Here is a 22,660-nt window from a genome sequence, read left to right as displayed (position 1 = left end):
ATTTGAAAATTTATTGTTACAACTGTAATAGTATGTCTTGATTCTTTCTTGCATAATAAGAGAAAATTAACACATTTTTCTCCCACATTTCAAACTCTTACTGATAAAGGGATTTTACTTTCAGAGTAGGTTATTTTTATAAGTATACTTTCAAGAATTACTATTATTATTACTATTATTTTTTAATGTTTATTTTTGAGAGAGAGAGCATGAGCAGGATAGGGGCAGAGTGAGAGAGAAACACAGGAGGAAAAGCAGGCTCCAGGCCCCAAGCTATCAGAACAGAGCCCGATGCCGATGCTCACCGACTGAGCCACCCAGGTGCCCCTGAAGAATTCTTTTTGATATCTGCTCTAAGTTTTGGAACTTAGCATGAAGAGCACTAACTTAGACTCCAGTGTTTTGGATGCTTACTACCACTGTTGCTGCTCCATTGTGTTTTTTATTTTTACTTACTTGCCTGTATTTTTTAGGAAGGAAATGTAGATGTTGTTCTTTGTGACCGCCCACGTTTTTGAGACCATTGTATATTCTCCTCATTATGGGGGCATCAGTACAATTGGCTGTAGTATTTTGTACTTCATTTTCTCCTTGTGATGGAGATTTTGACCCCCTGTGTTCTGTCCTTTGGAATTCTCCTGTGGCAGTAGCCTGATGTTACCCTGTTCTGTCTCTTTGTGTAGATACTTGATTTGTTTGCTTTTTGTTTATTTTTATTTTTTTTGTACTTAATGATTTTGTCTTTACCCCTGAGATTACAAAATCTAACCAAGCTCTATCTAAAGTTGAGTTGCTTTTAATTTGCTGTTTTATAATTTATATAAACGTAAACCAGTAATCTGAGATCTTTCTTTTCAAGCAGTGACTTAAGTTTCAAGCCATGTTACTTCAGCTTTGTCCTGATCTTTCTGGAGTCCTGGTATAACCACATGTTTCCATCTGTGTGCCTCTTTTCCTCATATTCCTGTCATCTCTCACCTTCTGTGAGTGCTGGTGAATTTCTTCAGTATGTCTTCGACTTGCTATTTCCATTTTCTGGAATTTCTATGCTCCATGCTCCATGTTATGCTCCATGTTTGAATTGCTGTTTTTAATTCAGAAGTTGGTCGCCATCTCTTTGGTGGGCACAATAGTGGGTTTTCAAAGATGTCCAATACTTAGTCTCTGGCACCTGTGAATGTGCCTTACTTGGCAAGATGTGATCAAGTTAAGGATTTTGACATGGGGAGATTGTCTAGCGTTATCTGGGTGGACTCTGTGTAATCACAAGGGTCTTTCAATGTGGAAATGCGGTGGGGGCGGGGGAGTTGGTGTTAGAATGAGGTATTGTGAGAAAGACTTGACTGGCTGTTGCTGGCTTTGAGGATGGAGGGGAGCCATGAACCAAGGAATGTGGACAGTCTCCAGAAGTTAGAAAAGGCAAGAAAAATTCACTCTAGAACCTCTGGAAAGGAACACAGCTCTGCTAACACCTTGATTTTAGCCCAGTAAGCCCACTTTGGGCTTCTGACCTCTAGGACTATAAAATAATAAATTTGCATTTAAGTTACTAAATTTATGCTTATTTGTTACAGCAGCAATAGGGACTATTACAATCTCTAAATACTTTTTACTGGTTTTTGTTTGTTTGTTTGTTTTGCTCTTCATGATGGCTTGTTTTATTTTCAGTGCTAGTATCCTAACAAAGTACATTGAGAATACAAATCAGAAATATCCTATAATTTAATCTTTTTCTTTTACCCCCCTCCCGCCATAAATCTGCTTCAAGAGGAGGTATTTTCTGTTCTTCAGAATGGTCCTCTCCTTTGAGGTTGCACTTTTGTCTTATTGTATTTGATATTTTTTTTTGCTGTTTGCTGTGTCATTATAGGCCTGAGTACCTGAATGGGTTGGAGTCCAATCATAGTTAAGTTAGATTCTCCCAGAGCTTAATACAGGTTTCGGCCTAGGTCCCTTGGATCCTGAATAAGTAAGAAAGCTGTGGCCATTACCCAATTGGTGGCTTTGCAAGGCTGTCCTTCACTGCTTTCCAGCCCTGCTTCTTTTCATAGATGAGAAGAGAAATTTTCAGAATATGGCCTGCAATCTGTGCTTTATAGTCCCTCTAGTATGTGTTGTGTCGATGTAGAAAACCACTGCTCTGAGAACCAGAGATGAGAGAGAGCACAATGCATTACATAGAGCTAAAGCAGAGTTGGAAGTCACTAATAGTATGAGTTGAGGCTGGAGGGCAGGTGAGTCCTGTTAAGGTGGTTGAAGAGTTGAGATTTTTATCTTAAGTACACTTGTAAGCCATTGGAGCATTTTGAGGAGGAAAACAGCTTGGTTAACATTGTCTTTTAGAAAGATCACTAGGAGAGAGGATTACAATTAGAAAGGAGATTGACGCTGGGTAGAGAGAACACTAGTAATCCACTGTAGTAATAATGTTGGTGGCCACGAAGATGGAGTAAAGTATACAGGTTGAGTAGATCCTTAGGAAGGAGAATAGACAGGGTTTGGTTATTAAGTGATAAGAATGAGGAGGGAAGGAATTCCCAGGTTTAGCCCTGTGGCCACTGGGGAGATCATGGGTCTCCAGCCTTTGGAATAGAGAAGGTAACAGGAGCAAGTTGGGGATCATGAGGAAAATTATGATTTTGAGTTTAGTTTTGAGCACAGACACTGAGTACTGAGTACCCTATGGGGTAGTCAGTCAGAGATACCAGTAGGCAATTTGATATTTGGCTAGAGCTTAGGAAAAAAGTATGTGTTAAATATGGAAGTATATGGTCTGAAGGACGTCTGACCTCAGAATCTTCAGGGAGAGAATGTGTTCCTATGTTATATAAGATATTTGAAATCTTGGGGGACATATTAGAAAATTCAGTGAAAGTGTGTTGGTTGAGTATATAGCCAGTGCAGAAAGATCAATATTGTGCAGAGCACAGGGAACCCTCAAAAATAATTGAGAAGGATCAAAACCCAGGAGAGTATGATGTCATGAAAGTCAAAGAAATATCTGAAAAAGGCTTCTCAGTCATGTATCTAATGCTCTGAACACAACTTTCGTGTTACTTTGGAAAGTTATGTGGAACTAAAGAATTTAATGGAGTGGATTTGATGGAGGGGTTGGGGTAGAAGCCCTACTATAGTTACTTGAGATGTTAGTGAGAGGTGAAGCAGTTGGCTTTGAAGGCGAAAAAGGATCAAAGCTGCAAGGTCAAATGCGGTCATGACAGACCTCTCTCTTCCTCTCCTCCCCACCCCTCCCCTCTTTCCTTTCTCCTTTCCTGGCAGAAACTAAAGTGTATGTAGATAGGAAAGATTCAGGGAAGGGGTGAGGGAGAGAAAGACGAGTGAGGGGGAATTGGGGATACAAGGAGGAGAAAGGAAACCATTTATAAAACAAAGTTCTTGAAATAGTGGGAATTCATAACACTTGGATGATAAAAGGTATACCCCTTCCATTGTAACAGAAGAGGGAGAAAGGATGGATTCTTGACTAGGTGATGTCTTTTTTTTTTTGGTTTGGAAGAAGGGTGAAAGAGTCCCAGTCTGATGATTTTTGTTTTCCTCCTGTGACAGTTGCTGTGAAAAGAAGGAAGATGGGGCTCAAAAGAGAGTAGTAGGTGAGCTTAAGTTAGTCACTATGGAGAAGATAGAGAATAATAATTAGGGGGAACATCAGACTTCTTTTGCTGCTGAAGTCTCAGATGAGGTTCGACTTAGGAATTTATCAGAATCAGTCTGCCAGATGTGTTGATTTCCTCTAACATTGCTCAGAAGCCTTGGTGTAGGTGTGGAGCTGGCAACCGGTTTGCACTCAGCCACGACCAGTGTTGCTCCAAGAGATTGTTACGGAAGCCAGTAGATCAGAAGAGAAAGGTCTCTTCTTCCCTGTCTGAAGTTACAAAATTCAAGAAGGTCTGAAAACTGAAGATTTTTTTTCAGAAGTCACCTAGGCAAAGTCTGCTCAGAATGGATTTATGTGAGATCATTTATAACCTTTATCAAATTTAATGTATATATATTCATGCATTTTGCTTTAGAAAAATGTGTGGTTATGGAATGATGCTCTAAATTTTGATGGGGATTTTCCATCATCTAAGGATGATCTACAGTGTACCTGTTCTTAAAACCAGACAAATTTTGCATTCTGAAGGACATCTGACCTCAGAATCTTCAGGGAGAGAGTGTGTTCCTATGTTAGCAATAAAGAGGCTGGAACATATACTATGAAAGCTGAGCCATATGAAGAAAAAAGGGGAGACGGGGAGGGGAGGGTAATCCATTAGGGAAAGGTAGGATTCTTAAGGAAATAGATGACTTCAAAGAACTGATGTATTGGGGATCAAATGTGAAAATGGAAAGAATCGGAAGCATGGTGAGTAATTAAATATATAACTTATTTCCAAAAGGAGACAGTTCTGAGTGGTCGCAAAGTTCAGGGTGCAACCATGGGAGTGGGTAGCTGAGTTGTAATGGATAGATAGTCTTTAGAGATGAGGTCAAGAAACTGAGAGGCAAGAAAATGAGATGAAATAGCCAGAATACTGGCAAGATTTGGGGTGGAATGGGACACTGCAAGCCAGATTCTCAGATCTCCAATGAATGAAACTTTTTGGAAAGTACATCAGATACCGAGATGTGTAAGACAAGGTCTTCTTTCCTTTCTCGGGCCACGATGTCTTTAAGAAATAGGTGATAAATAATAATACATGCGGTAAGTGTAATAACAGAAACGTGCTCTAAAAGCTATTAAAGTGTAAATGAGAGACTCTAAATATCTGGACAAGTCAGAAGACTAACCATTTAATGAGCATTTCACACTGTTCCAGAATGTTCAGTGTTCTGTAAACATTTATGCACCACCTGTGGATATTCAGTGGAACATTTGGTCAAAAATAGCAGTTGAAACTGTCGTATTTGCGAAGTCATTTATTAAATGTACAAGATTAAAAAGATGTGAGCTGTCTTAAATATGAATCTAGGAGTCTCAGACAAACTGAAGGCTTCAGGCAAAGTGGTTTATTCTGTTTGAAGTGTAATTTTCTCATGTCTCCTTTATGTTACATTTTCACATTTTTTAATAGCTTTATTGACTACCTATATTCTGTTATAAACTTTGGATGCAAGTGAGTATGATTAATAAATATGTTCTAATTAATGTTGCAACCTAAGAAAACACACAATAAAACATTATCACTTCACATTTTAGAAAAACTTGAAGCAGCCTTCACTTTTTGTAGAACAGTGTCAAAATGTCAACTGCTTTTTGGAGGTTACATCAGGTAACACATTTCTTATGTGCTCCCGAAAGAAAAATGTCCTCCAACGTCATAGACTGGTTGACAAATACTATTCTTGGGATAAGGAGTCATGGGGGTAGACAGTGCTGACCACAGGAATGTCAAACAGCAGATGCTGGCTTTGGGCTAAGAAGCTTTGATGCAGAGCGACCTCTTTGAAATGTTGGTACTGATGGTCTTTGTGGGGACTTGCATTACCAAAATGTTCGTTACAGATGGAACATACAGTGTGAGAACAGAGATGCAGAAAAATTGCCCTATCTGTAAACCAACTATATTTACAGATTCCCTAAATAACAGGTCAAAATAGGTTTTACTATGGGAAGTATTCCAATGCAATTCTCTGCAAAGTTTTCATCTGTCTCATGTATTTTAAGCAAGATTTCTGGGCCATGTGGCTTTTCTAGTAGACTTCAGTGATATGCAGCCACCAAGCACAGACCTTGTCATTTATTTAACTCCAACTGTCTTTAATCTTGAGGACGGTAATACAGTGAAAAGCCTTGGGGTTTCAACATAATAACAGAATGTGATGCAGGGTCAGATTCTCAAGTTCTTTGTTGTTGTTGTTGTTGTTTGGCCACATTTACCATACTGTACGTCCTTAAATTTGGATCTGTGGTTTCTTTCTTTCTTTTTCATCTTTTCTTCCCTTCTCTTTTAGTTCACAGCCATGAATGAACCACAGTGCTTCTATAATGAGTCCATTGCCTTTTTTTATAACCGGAGTGGAAAGTATCTTGCCACAGAATGGAACACAGTCAGCAAGCTGGTGATGGGACTTGGAATCACCGTTTGTATCTTCATCATGTTGGCCAACCTACTGGTCATGGTAGCAATATATGTCAACCGCCGCTTCCATTTTCCTATTTATTACTTAATGGCTAATCTGGCTGCGGCAGACTTCTTTGCTGGGTTGGCTTACTTCTACCTAATGTTCAACACAGGACCCAATACTCGGAGACTGACTGTCAGCACGTGGCTCCTCCGCCAGGGCCTCATTGACACCAGCCTGACAGCGTCCGTGGCCAACTTACTGGCTATTGCAATTGAGAGGCACATTACAGTTTTCCGTATGCAGCTCCACACACGGATGAGCAACCGGCGGGTAGTGGTGGTGATCGTGGTCATCTGGACGATGGCCATCGTTATGGGCGCTATACCCAGTGTAGGCTGGAACTGCATCTGTGATATTGAAAATTGTTCCAACATGGCACCCCTCTACAGTGACTCTTACTTAGTCTTCTGGGCCATTTTCAACTTGGTGACCTTTGTCGTCATGGTGGTTCTCTATGCTCATATCTTTGGCTATGTTCGCCAGAGGACTATGAGAATGTCACGGCATAGTTCTGGACCCCGGCGGAATCGGGATACCATGATGAGTCTTCTGAAGACTGTGGTCATTGTGCTTGGTAAGTTTTGTCTTGACTGTTAAACTTACTTTCCAGATTTTCAGTGTCTTAATATAAGCCACATTAATTTAGCATAATGGTAGACAGCAAATGAGCATTCACCAGGGGTGTGTGTGTGTGTGTGTGTGTGTGTGTGTATTCAAGAATTACCAGGGGATGAGGCACTTTATAACAGATATCTGTGGTGAAGTCAGCACACAAGTCTTTCTACAATTACAGAACTGGTTTTAGGGAAATGTCTTAGTAATGTGCTCTAAATGATGGTGATGTGAAAGAGGTCATGACTATCAAATACTGAAAATACCAGCTTTCGGTAGGTTTCCATACAGCCCAAATTATGCAACTTTTGCCTTGTGGTCTTTTAATTACAGGTTTTCAGATAGTAGAAAATGCTTTTATGTGTAGTCATGTAAAATCTATTTTTTAATTTTTTTGAGACTATCTCTAAATAAATTATCTTTCACATTCTGTAGTTGTTGCTACGTACATGGAGGTAAACATATCAAGGTTTTGTATAGGTTTGCTGCAAAAAATGGATTGGAATTAATAGCATTCTGTGACCATCTTTATAAAAACTTATGTTTTATTCACTGATTTTGTTTTTAATGATGGAAATTCATATTTCAAGGTGAAGAGCTATATTTTATATACACTCAGATAACTTTTGCCTTTATTGTTTTTCTTAGATGTAAACTCATGGTAATGATCAGAGGAATGTATTTAGTCATTTCTGTACTCAGAAAATACTTCTGAGCACCTAATAACTTCTAGGCCAGGCACTGACCCCTGGCATTGTACCCAAGAAGAGGACAGGCATAGTAAATTTCTTTTCTTTCTTTTTTTAAATGTTTATTTATTTTTAAGAGAGAGTGTGTGAGCACAAGTGGGAGAGGGGCAAAGTGAGGGCGGGGGGCGGTCACAGAATCCAAAGCAGGCTCCAGACTCTGAGCTGTCAGCACAGAGCCTGACATGGGGCTTGAACCCACGAACCATGAGGTCATGACCTGAGCTCAAGTCGGAGGCTTAACCAACTGAATCACCCAGGCGCCCCTCAGAACATTTCTTTTTAAGCTTAGAGTACCTGTTTTAAAAGTTGACCCAGTGAGAATTTGTTTAAATAATTACCCTATTGAATTACATTTTCTCCATAGAATACATTCAGGCTAAGTATGATCACAATTTAAAAATCTTTTTTTAAAATCTTCAGCATTTCACCTTTTCCCTTGGAAATTCAGTGGAAGGTTCCTCTAATGCTCCTTGCTTCAGTTTGTAAAGCAGTGTTGAATGAATGTAACCTGCGATTGTGTGGCTTCTCTGAAACTCTGGGAGTTCTATTAATTTTAGTCACTGGAAAGAGAGCCCTAATTATGGCTAAATAAACTAGCATTCTGGTTGCTGCATGAGTCCCATCTATTTTGGTGAAAGTGAACACACCAAGGAGATCATATCTGAGTATCCTGTTTGTGACCCTTCGGTAAGTAGACCTGTAAGAACAAAAACAGAACCGTGATATTGCTGACACAACTAAAGCCCTGTCTGTTTTAGTTTATCGTGGATGTTGTTTTTGTGTGAAATTAAATAACATGAGCTATTTCACTTCTGCCTTGACTCAAATATTTGTTTCTTCACTGTTGTTCTGCATGTTGGTTGGAACTTTTCATGTGGCTGCACTTTTTCTATTATTATCTCAAGTGCTGCTTATAGTTCACAGAACCAACAGTAAAAAAATGACTGCTGAACTTGGACTATGAACCTGCCAAGTCTTGTTTTAATTTTGCCCTTTGTATAATGCCTTGCCCATTGTGGTATATAGTACGCATTAATGATTCATATAGAATTAACTTTTATGCTTCATTGGATTATTTTACAGGTTAAATGAGAATTATTTTGAGGGTTCATGGGGCAACGATTTCAGTGTAGATCTGCCCTAAGTGCTCCTTCTGCCCCACCCTGCCAACCCCAAACATGAAAATAATAGAAATAATGTTGCCCTCTGAGGTTTAAACTAAGTAGCTTCTACAGAGGTTGAGTATGTGTAACTACCTCTGAAACAGATAGTGTAATTTCTGTAGGCGAGTGATGGAAGAAACTTTAGAACATGGAAAACCCCAGTCAGGATGATAGCTGAAGAAATTTGGTGAAGCAAGATGTGTATGTGATTTTAATACAGGAAGAGGAAATTAAATATATATATGGCTGTAGCCCTTTTGAGAAAAGCAGCAAGAATGGGCGAGTGGGTGGGCTGTAGGAGATAGGTGGTTGCCAAGCTTAGAATAGGGAATTCACAATCCTAAACAGTCGGGTGTTTGTCAAGGTGACACCTGATACCATTCATACAATGTATTCTTCTGCTTGAATCCTGTGTAGTCATAACTATTTACATGGAAGACATGGTTTGGTCCTCCAGAAACCGATGTAGTCTTCTTTGAAGCTCTTCTCTTTGTGAATTAGCTTTTTGACAATCAGGCTTTGTGGGTGCACATTTGGTTTTTAACGTCTGCCTTTTCTGCCAGATTGTCAGTTTTGTGATGGCGTTGTAGTGTGTGTTGTCCGTTTCCTCCACATTACCTGTCCTGGTCTCTGGCACAAAATAGGTGCTTATTAAGGACCTGTTGAATGAATGAATGTGGTACAAAGCCAGGTTGTCAAACCTTCAGAACTGAGGACCAAGAAAGCCATAGTGAATTCACTAAGTTAATGTGCACTGTATTCAACTGTGTGGCAGAAGCCAGTCCTGGCTATGATCCTGTCCTGTGCCTTCAAATCAAATCCTGCAGCCTGGGAAGTGACTGCTCAATAAAAAATATGTTTATTTTACCTGCATTTACTGTGGGAATGATTAAGGTTTAATGAACTGTGTTAAAAACCTTCAGTTTCCATTTCACGCCATCAGAATGACCTCTGGATTTCAGACCCGTTCAGTTTCCATGATCAACAAAAGGATGTGTTGGTCAGTAAGTCAGACCCTTAGGAGTCAACATAAAATAAAGACATCTTTAAGAGTTATCACAGCAATACCAGTAGCAGTTTTTAAGCAAGATTGTATATATTTTGAATGAGTATTTGATCTTAATATTTTTATTTGTCAAATACTTATGTACCATTAATCATGTACCCAGAACTAGTCTACCTTAGGAATTAGTATTTGTAAAAACAAACAAACAAACAAACAAACAGTCCTACAGACTGTAAGTACAAGTAAGCATAAGTTTCTGTTATATTCCAGAGGTAAAAGCTGAGGTACAGAGAGGTTAGGTAATTTGCCCAAGGTCACACAGCTAGTTAAGAATAGGAGCTAGAATACATTTCAGGCACTCTGGTTCCAGAGCCCGTGTGTGTGTGTGTGTGTGTGTGTGTGTGTGTGTGTGTGTGTGTGTACTTACCTTCATACAATCCTGCTTCTCTATAATAAAAACAACTACCAGTATATGCTGTATTTTGTTCTAACTTTCCAGCAACACTGTTTGACTTAATTGAAACATTGTGATCCAGTTTGTTGCCACTGTTATTCCTAGCTGCTCGTGTCTTCTTTCCTGGGGAGAAGAAAGCTTTAACGGAACATTCCTTTCCTCCTTTTGCTTCCACTAATGATGCTCATGGCTGTCATTTCATTAGCTCCTTTCCACTGCTTGGTGTTGGGGGTGTCAGTAACTGCTTCTGTTTGAAGGAGTGTTTTGCTCAAGGTGTTGCAACTTGAGGATTCATGGTCCCAGCAAGAAGTCATGTAATCCTTCCCCAGCCTTGAACTCTCCCTACTTGACATTTTACCAAGAATTCCTTTTGAGTGTGTTTCACAGTTGAATCAGACTGGCAGCCAAGAAGTTCTACCTTATTTGACCACAGTCTATCTTGAGTTCTAAGTCCTTGCCTTTCTTGCTGTATTCCTTGCGTGGACACTTGTGTGGGGGATAATTAGAAAAGCAGAGAACCAGGATTTGGAAGGAGAGTCGTGGTTATCATGTGGAGGTTTTTCATCTTCGTCCCGGGGCAGAGTAAAGGACCAAATATAAATATATATCAATCCAGGTGAGGCTTATCTCTTTGGGGAAGAAGAAGGAGCCCTGGTTTTCCTAGTTTGATCTGTTCTGGCTGGAAATGATCACCACTGAAGCCAAATTACTGCTCACTACCTGTGTCCACTGTGCCAGGGTCAATACATGCACCACTCTTCATCCACCTTTTAGAATCTCACCTTTTAGTATTTCCCCCGTTTTATACTGAGAGAACTGAGTTAAGATGGGGCAAATAACTTCTTCAAGAGCATTCATTTTTTAAGCGGCAGAAGTGGAACTGAGCTGTAAGGTTGTTGTTGACCATGACCTACCACCACAGGAAGCTGGCTCTCCACACATCATATAAGAGGCTGTTCCTGGTGGTAATAATGGTGGTGGTCAGAGGAGTTTAACATTGTTTTTTGTCCACTCTGATGGAAGATAACTTAGCCAATATCCTGTTAGCAAATCTTTATGTACTTCTCAATTTAATGCACCAAATGTTAGCGCTAATGATGTAGTAAGGAATGAAAAGACAAATAAGGTAAACTCCAACTTTACAGAGTTTAGGATGGAGTATAGGACCTAAAAAGCTGTGAAACATTTGGGGCCATGTACTAGGAGAGGTCTGGGCAGAGTGATCCCAGGTGACCTCCTGGAGGAGGCAATACCAAGCTGAGGTCCTGATGCATGTGGAGGAGCTTGCCACTCTGTAGGATGGGGGTGGAGGAGAAGCTGAGCAATAGCGGGAGCAAAGCTCCTCACCTTGAACTCAAGTAGTTAGGTATGATTAGCATACGGTGGGTATGAGATAGAGTTTGGACTGGAGAGTCAAAGCCTTCATTAACATACTGAGGCATTTAGGCTTCTGCCTGTAGGTGATCAGAGATGGTGAGATTCCCCAAGATAAAGAACACCAGTTCCTTACAGGCATAACCATATAATTATTTTCCAAACTGAGATGCTTTTGGTAGTGAGAACAGGCACTAACTGATTGGGACACAGGGGCAACAGGCCTAAACCAAGTCTGCTCAGTGCAAGATGTGGGGTCAGTCTCCTTCTGGGTTCTACTTTTAAGAATGTATATTCTTTCTGCATTTTATTTTGGCTGTTTTTTAAATGCAGGTTTCAACACTGGATTTGATTCACTTTAAAGAACTCTCTCTCTCTCTCTCTCTCTCTGTGTGTGTGTGTGTGTGTGTGTATGTGTGTATTTTTAAAGCAAGAATCTGTCCGGATTTAGAATTTTAGAGCTGAAAGAGTCTTTGTGAATTACAAATGGTAAAACACAAAACAAAACGAACCTTACGCTCTCCAACTCCCTAATCTTACAAAGAAAGAGACTGAGGCTCCCAAGCTAATTGAGAAATTTAGATCTGAGTTATATGGTGGCCCAAACCAAGATCCAGGTTTGCTAACTTCCAGAAAGATTCTATTCTTACTGCCTCTGCTTCTGTCTTGTTCAGTCCCATCCACATTTTCCATCATTTTTTTCCTTGTGAACATCAGCATGTATTTGTGTGGCTAGCAGGGCAGGTGTTAACATTGAGGCTGTAAAGATACCTGGCACTCACAGAAAGGGTCCCCTTGAATTTGACCTCTTAATAACCACCTGGTAACCTCTCTAATGAAACTTTGACAAAGTCACTAGAAACTGAAGAACTTGCATAGTATGTAGTTTTTACCCATATTAGCATCCCATCAGCTTTCTTAATAATAGCAATTGCATTGATTTTTTCACTTATCTTGGTTTTTTCAAGTTTTTTGTTTGGGTTTTCTTTGTTTTGTTTTTTTTTGTTTTTTTGCTTTTTTTGTTTTTACCTGCAGAGAGAGTGTGTGTGTGTTTGTGTGTGTATGTGTGTGTGTGCGTGCACGTGTGAGTATTCCCACTTAATGTTCATTGAGGTGGAGGTCTCTGGATCTACTCCTGACTCTGCCATTAGGCCATCTGGGTAATTCTGGGCAAGTTACCTTCTCTGTGCATTAATTTCCCTGTACCTTCATCTGTTGGATGAAGTTGGCCAATTTGATTTCGAAGATTATTTACAGTTTTATTTATTTGTCTATAAATAAAACAGTAAGGATATAACTATTGTGGATCAGCCACATACAGTTTTCTAGTAGAAAACACAGAAATAGAATTGAAATCATAGCAAGGGATTATGATTTTTGTTCACATCAGCTTCTTTAACAATTACCTTTAAATGTATATGCCCTATTTAGAGGAGTGCCACGTGCATAGAGAATTATCTCAAATGAATTGTTTCTGCTTTACTCTCCAGTAGAGCTCTCTGTGACAGGAAGAGAAGGCTTCCCAGTTGGTCCCGTTGCTAGAGGAAAGGAGTGGATACAAGGGACTCTTATTCCCTGGCCACTGGTGAGCAGCCGCACATCCTGTTGCTCTGAAGGGGAACCAGAGCTGCCCCAAGTCTCCTCAGGTCCCTGTGGCATCCCTGCTGAGACCTCTTTGAGGAAGAACCTAAGAGAATATTCATGAGAGCCCTGATTGTCTGGTCAGCCCTGGGGCTGGCTTGGCACCGTGGGTGTGGTCAGGAGAGACGCCCTACAGAAGCCCCACAGTGCTGCCCAGGCCCCAAGTCCTGGGCTCTGGGCAAAAGTGAAAACAACCTTCAAATACCAGTTCTTTATACCCTTTTGTCGCCCAACTCCATTCAAATATTTTTACCCCAAAGAAACTTTTAAACAGAAACAAAAAACAAAAATACCACATTAACTTAACAGAGTTCTTTTTGAGGTGCAGACAGAGCAGCCCGGACATGAAGCTCGCTCTTATTTTAGGTCTGATTCAGACTTTGTCTACTCGAGGCTCCTCTAAGTCCCCGTATGAATGCTGCACAGACTTTTGTCCTTCTCGTTAAGGGTCTTCAGAGACGCAAAGATTCCTTGAACGGTGTGTGGTGACCACTGGGAATCGCTGTTGCCTAGGGTTTGACAGCTTAGACTTGGAAGAAGATGGGCCAGAGTTTAGANCCCGACTCCTCTTTTAATAGTTTCATAACCGGGAATTGATGATTTAACCTCTCCGTGTCAGAGTTAATAAAAGGAGGATTGTAGGACCTTTATCAAGTGATTGTGAGCACCTGATGAGCTGACTCGGGGTCTGGCTAGTGTAAAACACTGACTGAGTGGTAGCAAATATCATCATTCCTATTAAGTCTTGTCTACACATGCACCCTCCCCCTTTGTCTCTTTCTTTCCGTCATACCCACCTACCAGCATGGAAACTATAGTGAATTTGGTGGTTGAGCTAATGTTTCCTGTTTATGACATGGTGTAAAAGTCATACTGTGTTTTAGCAGCTGCTGGCTCTAGTAACAGGTTATACCTTTTACTAGGAGTGGCCTTTGCTTTTCCAAAGATACATCTGTGCTGCAGAATTGCCTCTGCCTTCCTTCTGGAGCCTCAGCCCTGTGTATTGAAAATCCTGTTAGCATCATAAGTAACGGCAGGTTTGACCAGGTAACTCTCTGAAGACGATTAAAGGACATTAACCATTAAAATGAATTTTTAAATGGAACAGGCCACTTTTTCAATATCTTTCAGAAAGGGTCATCAGTTCTTCAGATGGCCCTGCTGTGCTTAGGACGCAGCTGGCAGCCTAGTCACCCTTTAGGGCACCGTTTTGTTTGCTTTTGGTCCACAGTGAAGGACCATGTCTGGCATAAATGGAAGAATGGCCAACGGATGGGGTCATGACATCGTATTGCTGTTCCCCAGCTTTACAGAGTGACAAGCTATGATTCCTTTAGTGGCCACCATCACTGTTTGCCTGGGAAGAAAAGAACAAAGGATATTTAGCTCCTTTCCTAATCTCTTCCAGCTACTTCATCAGTCTCTTTGGAGTATCATTATGGACATTCCATGATGGCACGACTATATTGCCAGCACCCAGAACAGGGCCTAGAATTTAGCAAACTTTAGATATTTGTTGAATGAATAAGTGAAAATACCTTTTATTCCAGGTAGAATTTTACCAGTTCCTTGGTAACAATAGAAATGTACCTATATACCTTAAAATTCAGTGTAATTTAATAATGAGTCTCATTCAAAGGAGCATTTATAATAAGGTAGTTCTAATAACGCAGTTCCACATTCTGCCTGTCAAAGACATTTTTTTAGGCCAGGTTCCAGAGTGAGCTTGTTAATAATAGTTTATTTTGTCAGCAAACATGTATTGAATGTCTAATGGGTCCTCTGTTAAGGAGTAGGGGTGCAAAGATCAGTGAAAATATGGACCCTGTTCTCAAGGAGGTTTCATTTTAGTAGATCATGATAATTTAAATAAATACAATAAAGTATTATAAATAAAATAAGCAACGTGCTATGGGAATGCTGTCTTCTGATTGGGCAATGTCAGGAAAGACTTCATGATGGTGATTAGGAAATCCATCTTAGATGATGTGTAGCAATTTGCCATGTGAACCCAGGCAAAGAAATAATTTCTATTAGATATGTTGGTACTCTGTTGAATTAAATTTTCAGTTACTTTCTTATTTATTACAATTAATATGTCACTGAGATATGACAGTAACCTCTGATAGGTGTGCAGATCTCCTAGTGGTGGGAAGGAAAGCTTGCATAATTTTAAAACAATATTGTGCTTATAATTTTTTGCCTACATTTTGCACTGGTACAATACATTTTTTTTTTAATTGACCACAGTGAGCAGCTTCACATCAAATTGGATTGTAAAGGAAATGAGTTTGACTTATTGCCTGTCAGGAAAGGGATGAATTTCTACATTTGCAAATTAATATCCTGTGGGATGTAAGAAGGACTCTGTAGTGACATGTATGTTTCAGGACCTGAAAGGTTATTGTCAGGAAATGTTGACACCTACCACTTATAATAAACACACATGTATGCATGGGAATTGCCAAATTTAGCAAATAAAAATAATTGTAGGGGACATACTAACAAAAGTACTCATGGTTTATCTGAAATTGGAATTGAACTGGGCATCACATCTTTTATCCAGCAACCCCAGCACTCACCAGCATTGGGTGGGAAATAAAGCATTTTAGATGCCTGTCGACTCTCTCTGCATATATTTTTCTTTTTGTCTCACAGGTTTCCATATTATCCTGGAGATCAGTTTAAGTGTACAAAAGGTTTCACTTATTTAGTATTTTTTGAGTTTTATTTTGAGTTGTCTAGAAATGGACATATCTGGTTTATAGAATCTTATGTTTGTTTCTCAGAATTTATGTATGCTTATGAACGGCAATGTGGTATATACATTTAGTTCAGAACTGAATTATTCTCTCCTTTTACGTATGTTTCATTTATGTTCTTTGAAAAAAGTATTTTAACGAAGTTTGTTTTTCCATGTAAACAAAGGGTTTTTTTTCCTTGTGTTTGTACCTTTGATATTCTTTCCTTTGAGGTCTAAATTACAGCCTTATGCCTCTGAGAAGCTACTTTTTATTCATGTATTTTAGTGAAGATGATAGTGTCTAGACTGAGTGCGGTCATGGCTTTACTTAAACCTTGGCCAGTCTCCTCCGCCAATAGAGGAATCATTGTGATCATCCAAAGCAAATAAGAAGTTCTAATAGGGTGACACAGCAATAACAGGGTCTTTTTGAAGAAGTGGGATTTAATCTGGCATCGGGAGACTGGAAATTCATGGCTTCACCTATTCATCCTGCCCAGGCAGACCTCTGTTGACACAAAGGACGCTGCATTTTAAGTAGGGTTTTCCATGAGTTCATTCTAAATGGGTATTTCTGCACTTCAAAAAGCTTCTCTTCATGCGACAGGCGTGAATTCATTCGCTCGAGTTATTTTCCTTTCTTTTGGGAGAGGGAAGATACACTTAGGAGCCCAGCCTTGGAGGACCTGCCCAGGAAACTGATGAAGTGAAAAGTTGACAAGCTTTCGCGGCAGCCAGTGAGTGATTCACCATGTTATGCTGGAGGGATTTGCTTTGCTAACCTTGCTGAGCACGTGGTGCCCTGGAATGTTCCTTTGTATATNGCCACCACCCCAAAGGAGAAGCAAGGTTATAAATTAAGGATCTGGAATCAGTGAGTGTCTGAACAAAAACAGCTTTATTTTGGACATCCTGCGAAGTACATATGTAATGATCAAATACACAGAACTTGTAGAGATTGGAAACACTGGCTTTATTTCATTTGGCACATGGTAACATCTTGGTGGGGGTAGGGGGCAAGCGACGATGTTTTCATAAAAAGACATGATTTTCAAGGCACCATGCATATAGTCTAGCATATTTGCAAGTACCGATACATAACAACAGTTTATTTAAAATGCAAGAGGATGCTGTGGGAAGTAGATCGGGGTGGTACATCTAACAGTAGTGTAGGTTATTACATTGCTGGGCAAAGATGATCAAGACTGCTATAATTCTTCAATGGAATTTCTTTTTTTTTTTTTTTTTTTTTTTTTTTTTTTTTTTTTTTTTTTTTTTTTTTTTTTTTTATTATTTTTAATGTTTATTTTTTTGAGAGAAACAGGACAGAGTGCAAATGGGGGAGGGACAGAGAGAGAGGGAGACACAGAATCCGAAGCAGGCTCCAGACTCTTAAGTTGTCAGCCCAGAGCCTGACACGGGGCTCGATCCCATAGACCGTGAGATCATGACCTGAGCTGAAGTCGAATGCTTAACCAGCTGAGCCACCCAGGCGCCCCTTTTAATGGAATTTCTTAACATTGTAGTCCAGTCTGATTTGGTTATGTCATTTTTCAGGCAAGAGCTTTGTTGCTGATGGCTACGTAAATTTAAAAGTCATTAGAAGCAGGAACAGAAAAAAAGTTAGAATTAGAAAATACATTCATTTAGGGCACCTGGGTGGCTTAGGCTCACATCATGATCTCACGGTTTGTGGGTTCTAGCCCCACGTTGGACTCTGTGGTGACAGCTTGGACCCTGGAGCCTGCTTCCCAGGGCCTGTTTCCCTCTCTCTCTGCCCCTCCCCTCCTCACACCCTGTCTCCCTGTCTCTCAAAAATAAGCAAACATTAAAAAAAATTTTAAAAATACATTCATTTATATGTAGATCTTTCTATAATACATTATGTCATAAGTGATCTACATTACATTATAATACGTTACGTATCCAATGTGTTGTCCCTCAGCAATCAGGCTTACAGCTTTAATAATAGTGTTGTATGTAGCTATATTACTCGGTAACTTGTTGAGGTTACCAGATATTTTAACCCATTGCTTTATATAGACATCAAGAAAATTTTTGTACTGTCTTTATAAATATAGATATTTAAATCAGAATTAGAGGAACATTTAACTTTTGTTAAGAAGGTATTTTCTGGAGTATATATTACTACCCTTTTAAATCTTTCAACGATGTAATGTATATCATAGTTAAGACATTTCTAGCTTGCTACGTTTTTTTTCAGATTTAATGTAACTGACATTTTCATGAGAATCAAATATGTTTGTATAGATTGTAAAATGACTTAATTTTTCAGTTTTTTTTAACATTTTTTTTTTTAATGTTTTATTTATTTCTAGGAGAGAGAGAGAGAGAGACAGCGTGAGCAGGGGAGGGTCAGAGAGAGAGGGAGTCACAGACTGAAACAGGCTCCAGGCTCTGAGCTGGCAGTCAGCACAGAGGCCGACGCGGGGCTCGAACCCACGAACCGCGAGATCATGACCTAAGCGAAAATCGGACGCTTAACCAATTTTTCAGTTTTTTTTTTTTTAACATCTCAGATTGTGACAAATGTCTGCCATTGTGAGTTTTCATTGTTCCTCTCACATTGATTTTTACTGTGGCCTTACTTTATAGCTAAATTTTATCAAAAATATTTGATTTGGGGGTGCCTAGGTGGCTCTGTCGGTTTAGCATCCGACTTCGGCGCAGGTCATAATCTCATGGTACGTGGGTTCGAGCCCTGCATCAGGCTCTGTGCTGACAGCTAGCTCAGAGCCTGGAGCTTGTTTCAGATTCTGCGTCTCCCTCTCTCTCTGACCCTCCCCTGCTCATGCTCTCTCTCTCTCTCTTTAACTCAGAAATAAATAAAAATGTTTAAAAAAATTGATTTGGAGGCATTAATTCATAATAAGTGTTATTAGAGTTCAGCTTTAAGTTTATTTTTAATCAGGTTTTTCTACCAATTTTAACTTTTCCTGAGTCAATATTTATGGTTTGGTTCCTTAACAAAAAATAATAATTAACATTTGAGAGCTTACTCTAGTCATCACAACTCATTAAATCCTACTGATTTGCCCCAAATATACATAATAGAAAAATTTCAAGCAAGATTCTTAATCTCTCTGAATGTCAACTCCCTCATCTGGCAAATGTGGATAATATATTTTTGTGAAGATCATATGTGATAATGATTGTGAAAGCTCTTTTTATAGAGTCTGTCCCATAAATGTAAGTTACGAATGTTTTTGCAGCTGCTGCTTATAGAGCAGTGACCCAAAAAACAGTTTGGAATGCTCAGCAAGAAATGTGATGTCGTGCAGTTGCAAGGGCATTAACTATTCTGACTTCCAATTCGCCACTTACTTTGGGGAGTCCGCTTAACCTTTATGACAGTTTCTTCATCTGTACCATGAAGGGCTTCACTGTGTCGGTATTTCTCTACGTGTGGTCCAGGGGCCACCCGCATGTGAATCAAGGGGGATGCTGTTCACCAGGCTGATTGCTGGGCCCCAGCTCGGACCTACTGAAGCAGAATCTCTGTGGTGGCATCCGGGCATCCATAGTTCAGTCACATAGACCTGGCATCAAACCTGCCCTTGCTCATCTCTAGAATCTATTTTTCACCTTTCCTGCTAAAATAGATGCGTTATAGGCAGCACCTACACAGTGAGTTAGGACTGGTGATTGCCCCCACACTTGTGTGTTTGTACCCTTGCTTTGGGGTGAGAGAGAATGAGAGAAAGGTAAAGGAAGTTGGAGTCAGGGAGAAAACGGTGTTACTAAGATAAGCACCTTGGGTCTTGAAAAGCTTCCTATAAAGAAGATTGATATGTTTGCACTAAATAGACTTTATTCTCAAAAGGCTTGAAACAGCCGCGCCAATTGTTATCACCCAAGGAAAATCTGTCACCTTTCATCTAATGACTGAAAATCCATTTTAATGACTTATTATCAAAGTCCCTGGAGAAATCATGGCATGTTGAAGATTTTTTCAGGTAGGCATGTAACTTTCTATTCCAGGAGAAACTTTTTATCCCCCCAAAAGAGGAGATAAGGCAACCGTGTTTGGTGTTTTTGGTGGGGGGCGTGGTGCTTAACCTGATGCAGTTGTGTGTGTCTTCATGGAGACCTTNCGTTCCTTCATTTTATTCTGGAGACAGTATGGCATCAAGAGCATGGGATTTGGATTGATATGTATATGAGTTACAAACCCCAGTTCCAGCTGACATATAAACTTGGACCTTGGGCAATATAGTTGGCCTCTCAGAGCTTCTGTGCTTTACCTGTGATTGGGGAGAACATCACTTATCACTCTATCCTCAAATGGGGAGGTCATTTTGAGAATAAATGAGGTATGTTAAGTGCTTAGAATGTTGTCTGGCACCTGTTTGAGCGAACATGAAGCTCTTATGCTTTACCTATTCTGCATTCATGAAAGTTCCACCTGTGACTGGCTGCAATTTTTTTGTACTGTTTCCCCAGCATGGTCATTCCTTGGATCCATTTAGCCACTTTTAGAGGCACATATTATCACTAGTGGCATTTTCCCACGGTCTGCCCATAGAAATGGAGCTGAGGGCACTGTATGGGGATTCAGCCCATTAGTTTGTGCATTCATCCATCTATGCACCCCTTAATTATTCATTCAGCCAATGAATGTAAAATCTTAGAAACTTGCTGTGTAATGAGTCTTACAAGGATCATGGTATTCACACTCTCTTCGAAAGCCAGAAGGATGCATGGTCTTTCAGCCTCTGCTCAAGCATTTTGGATCACGGAACACTCTGGTCTTTCTAGAGACCAGACTGTTTGGATAAATATGGAGTATTACAGATATTTAGCCACAGTCTAGGATGGAACTATTTTCTAGGGTGCCACTCACTGGATCTAGTTATTTTCCCTCAGTGCTATAGAGAACACTGCAGTTATTTACAAACAACTTCAGCTCAAGTGACCTATATTGCCTTTTGTGTGTTGGCGTAACGAATACCGAAATGTATAATCCCTACTCACTTACCAGCATGACCCGACTATGAGGATGGGAGTAAGGCTGATGACAGATACAGTTACGAAGCAAATAGGGCCATAGCATCCTGAAACCTACAGTCTGGTAGGAAAGATGCCATGTGTATACAGACGATTATTGTAAAAGGCAGGAGGTAACAAAAATACCCCCAAAAAAGTACAGATAGAGCTATCTAAAATTTGAGAGAAGGGAAAGAATCCTATCAGTAGTATAATCAGGAAAGTCTTCTGTAAAAGTATTTTGAGCATTACAGTCTAGGTGATCATGTAGGAATGAGGTATTGTAGGACTACATTTACATTTAATATTTACAAATTATTTCTTGGTTACCGAAGTCATACATATTCTTTGTGAGGAAAAGAAGGGAAGATAAGAAAATGAAAACATTAAAATTAAGAAAATTTAGACTTCTAAACTATTTGAAAAAAAAAAAAACCAAAGTATTAAAATGAAAAAGCAGTTTCTTTCCAGTCCTTTGTTAGAACGAATACTTTTCCATTAAGATTATACAGTACATACAGTTTTGTTGCACAACTTAAAAAAATATCCTGTGCTTGTGAATGCCATTACATTATCTTTGAAATTGAGTTTTCTTATTATTGAAGTATAATTAACATACAGTGTTCTATTTTAGGTGTACAATGTAGTGACTCAACTATTCATTGCTCAGCACTCATCAAGATTAGTGCATTTTTAAAGCTTATTTATTTTGAGAGCGAGAGCAAGTGCATGCATGAGTGGGAGAGGGGGAGGGGCAGAGAGTGAAGGAAAGAGAGAATCCCAAGCAGGCTCCACACTCTCAGTGCAGAGCCTGACTTGGGGCTTGATCTCATGAACCATACGACCTTGACCTCAGCCGTTATCAAAAGTTGGATGCTTCTTGTTGGGATGAGCACTGGGTGTTATATGTAAACCAACTTGACAATAAACTATTTAAGGAAGAAAAAGTTGGATGCTTACCTGACTGAGCCACCCAGGCACCCCAAGATAAGTATATTCTCTTAATCTCCTTTATGTAATTCACCCATCCCCCACCAGTCACCCCTCTGGTAGCCACCATTCTCAGTATTTAAGAGTTTGTTTTCCTGTGTCCTTTTTTCCTTTTTCATTGTTTTGTTTTTTAAATATGACAATTTTTTTCCTTTTTCATTGTTTTTTAAATATGACAAATTTTATACAAATATTTATATTTGAAATATAAATTTCAAATATGAGTAAAATCATATGATATTTGTCTTTCTTATTTCACTTAGCATTATACCCTCTAGTTCCATCCATGTTATTGCAAATGGCAAGATTCATTCTTTTTTATGGCTGTGTAATATTCTTTGGCATGTGCGTATGTGTGTGTTTGTGTGTGTGTATGTGCGTGCACACGTGTATACATACCACAAAATCTTTATCCATTCATCTCTCAATGGACACTTGAGTTGTTTCTGTAATTTTGGCTATTGTAAATAATGCTGCAATAAACATAGGGGTGCATATATCTTTTCAAATTAGTGTATTCCTTGGATAAATACCCAATAATGGAATTAGTGGATTATATAGTAGTTGTATTTTTAATTCTTTGAGGAGCCTCCAGACTGTTTTCCACAGTGGCTGCACCAGTTTGCATTTCCTCCAGCACATGAGGGTTTCTTTTCCTCCACATGTTTGCCAAAACTTGTTACTTTTTGTGATTTTTATTTTAGTCATTCTGACAGGTTTAAGGTGATAATGTCTCACTGAGGTTTTGATCTGCATCTCCCTGATGATTAATAATGTTGAACATCTTTTCAC

General features: G+C 39.5%; 1 protein-coding gene across 9 annotated transcripts in view; it reads left to right on the top strand.

Moving 5' to 3' along the window:
• LPAR1 (lysophosphatidic acid receptor 1) overlaps window positions 1-22,660 on the top strand; it is a 135,514-nt gene that overhangs the window by 72,133 nt on the left and 40,721 nt on the right. For all 9 annotated transcript variants that reach the window (XM_077769856.1, XM_077769858.1, XM_077769855.1 and 6 more), the window contains one exon: window positions 5,956-6,703. In XM_077769856.1, the coding sequence (XP_077625982.1) occupies window positions 5,956-6,703 (748 nt within the window). The remainder of the gene's footprint in view (window positions 1-5,955; window positions 6,704-22,660) is intronic.

This window comes from Crocuta crocuta, unplaced genomic scaffold (assembly GCF_008692635.1).
Source record: "Crocuta crocuta isolate KB4526 unplaced genomic scaffold, BGI_CrCroc_1.0 scaffold95, whole genome shotgun sequence".
In the NCBI taxonomy this organism is placed as follows: Eukaryota; Metazoa; Chordata; class Mammalia; order Carnivora; family Hyaenidae; genus Crocuta; species Crocuta crocuta.
The sequence above is the reverse complement of the archived record's forward strand: the minus strand, read 5'-3'. Positions and strand labels throughout refer to the sequence as shown.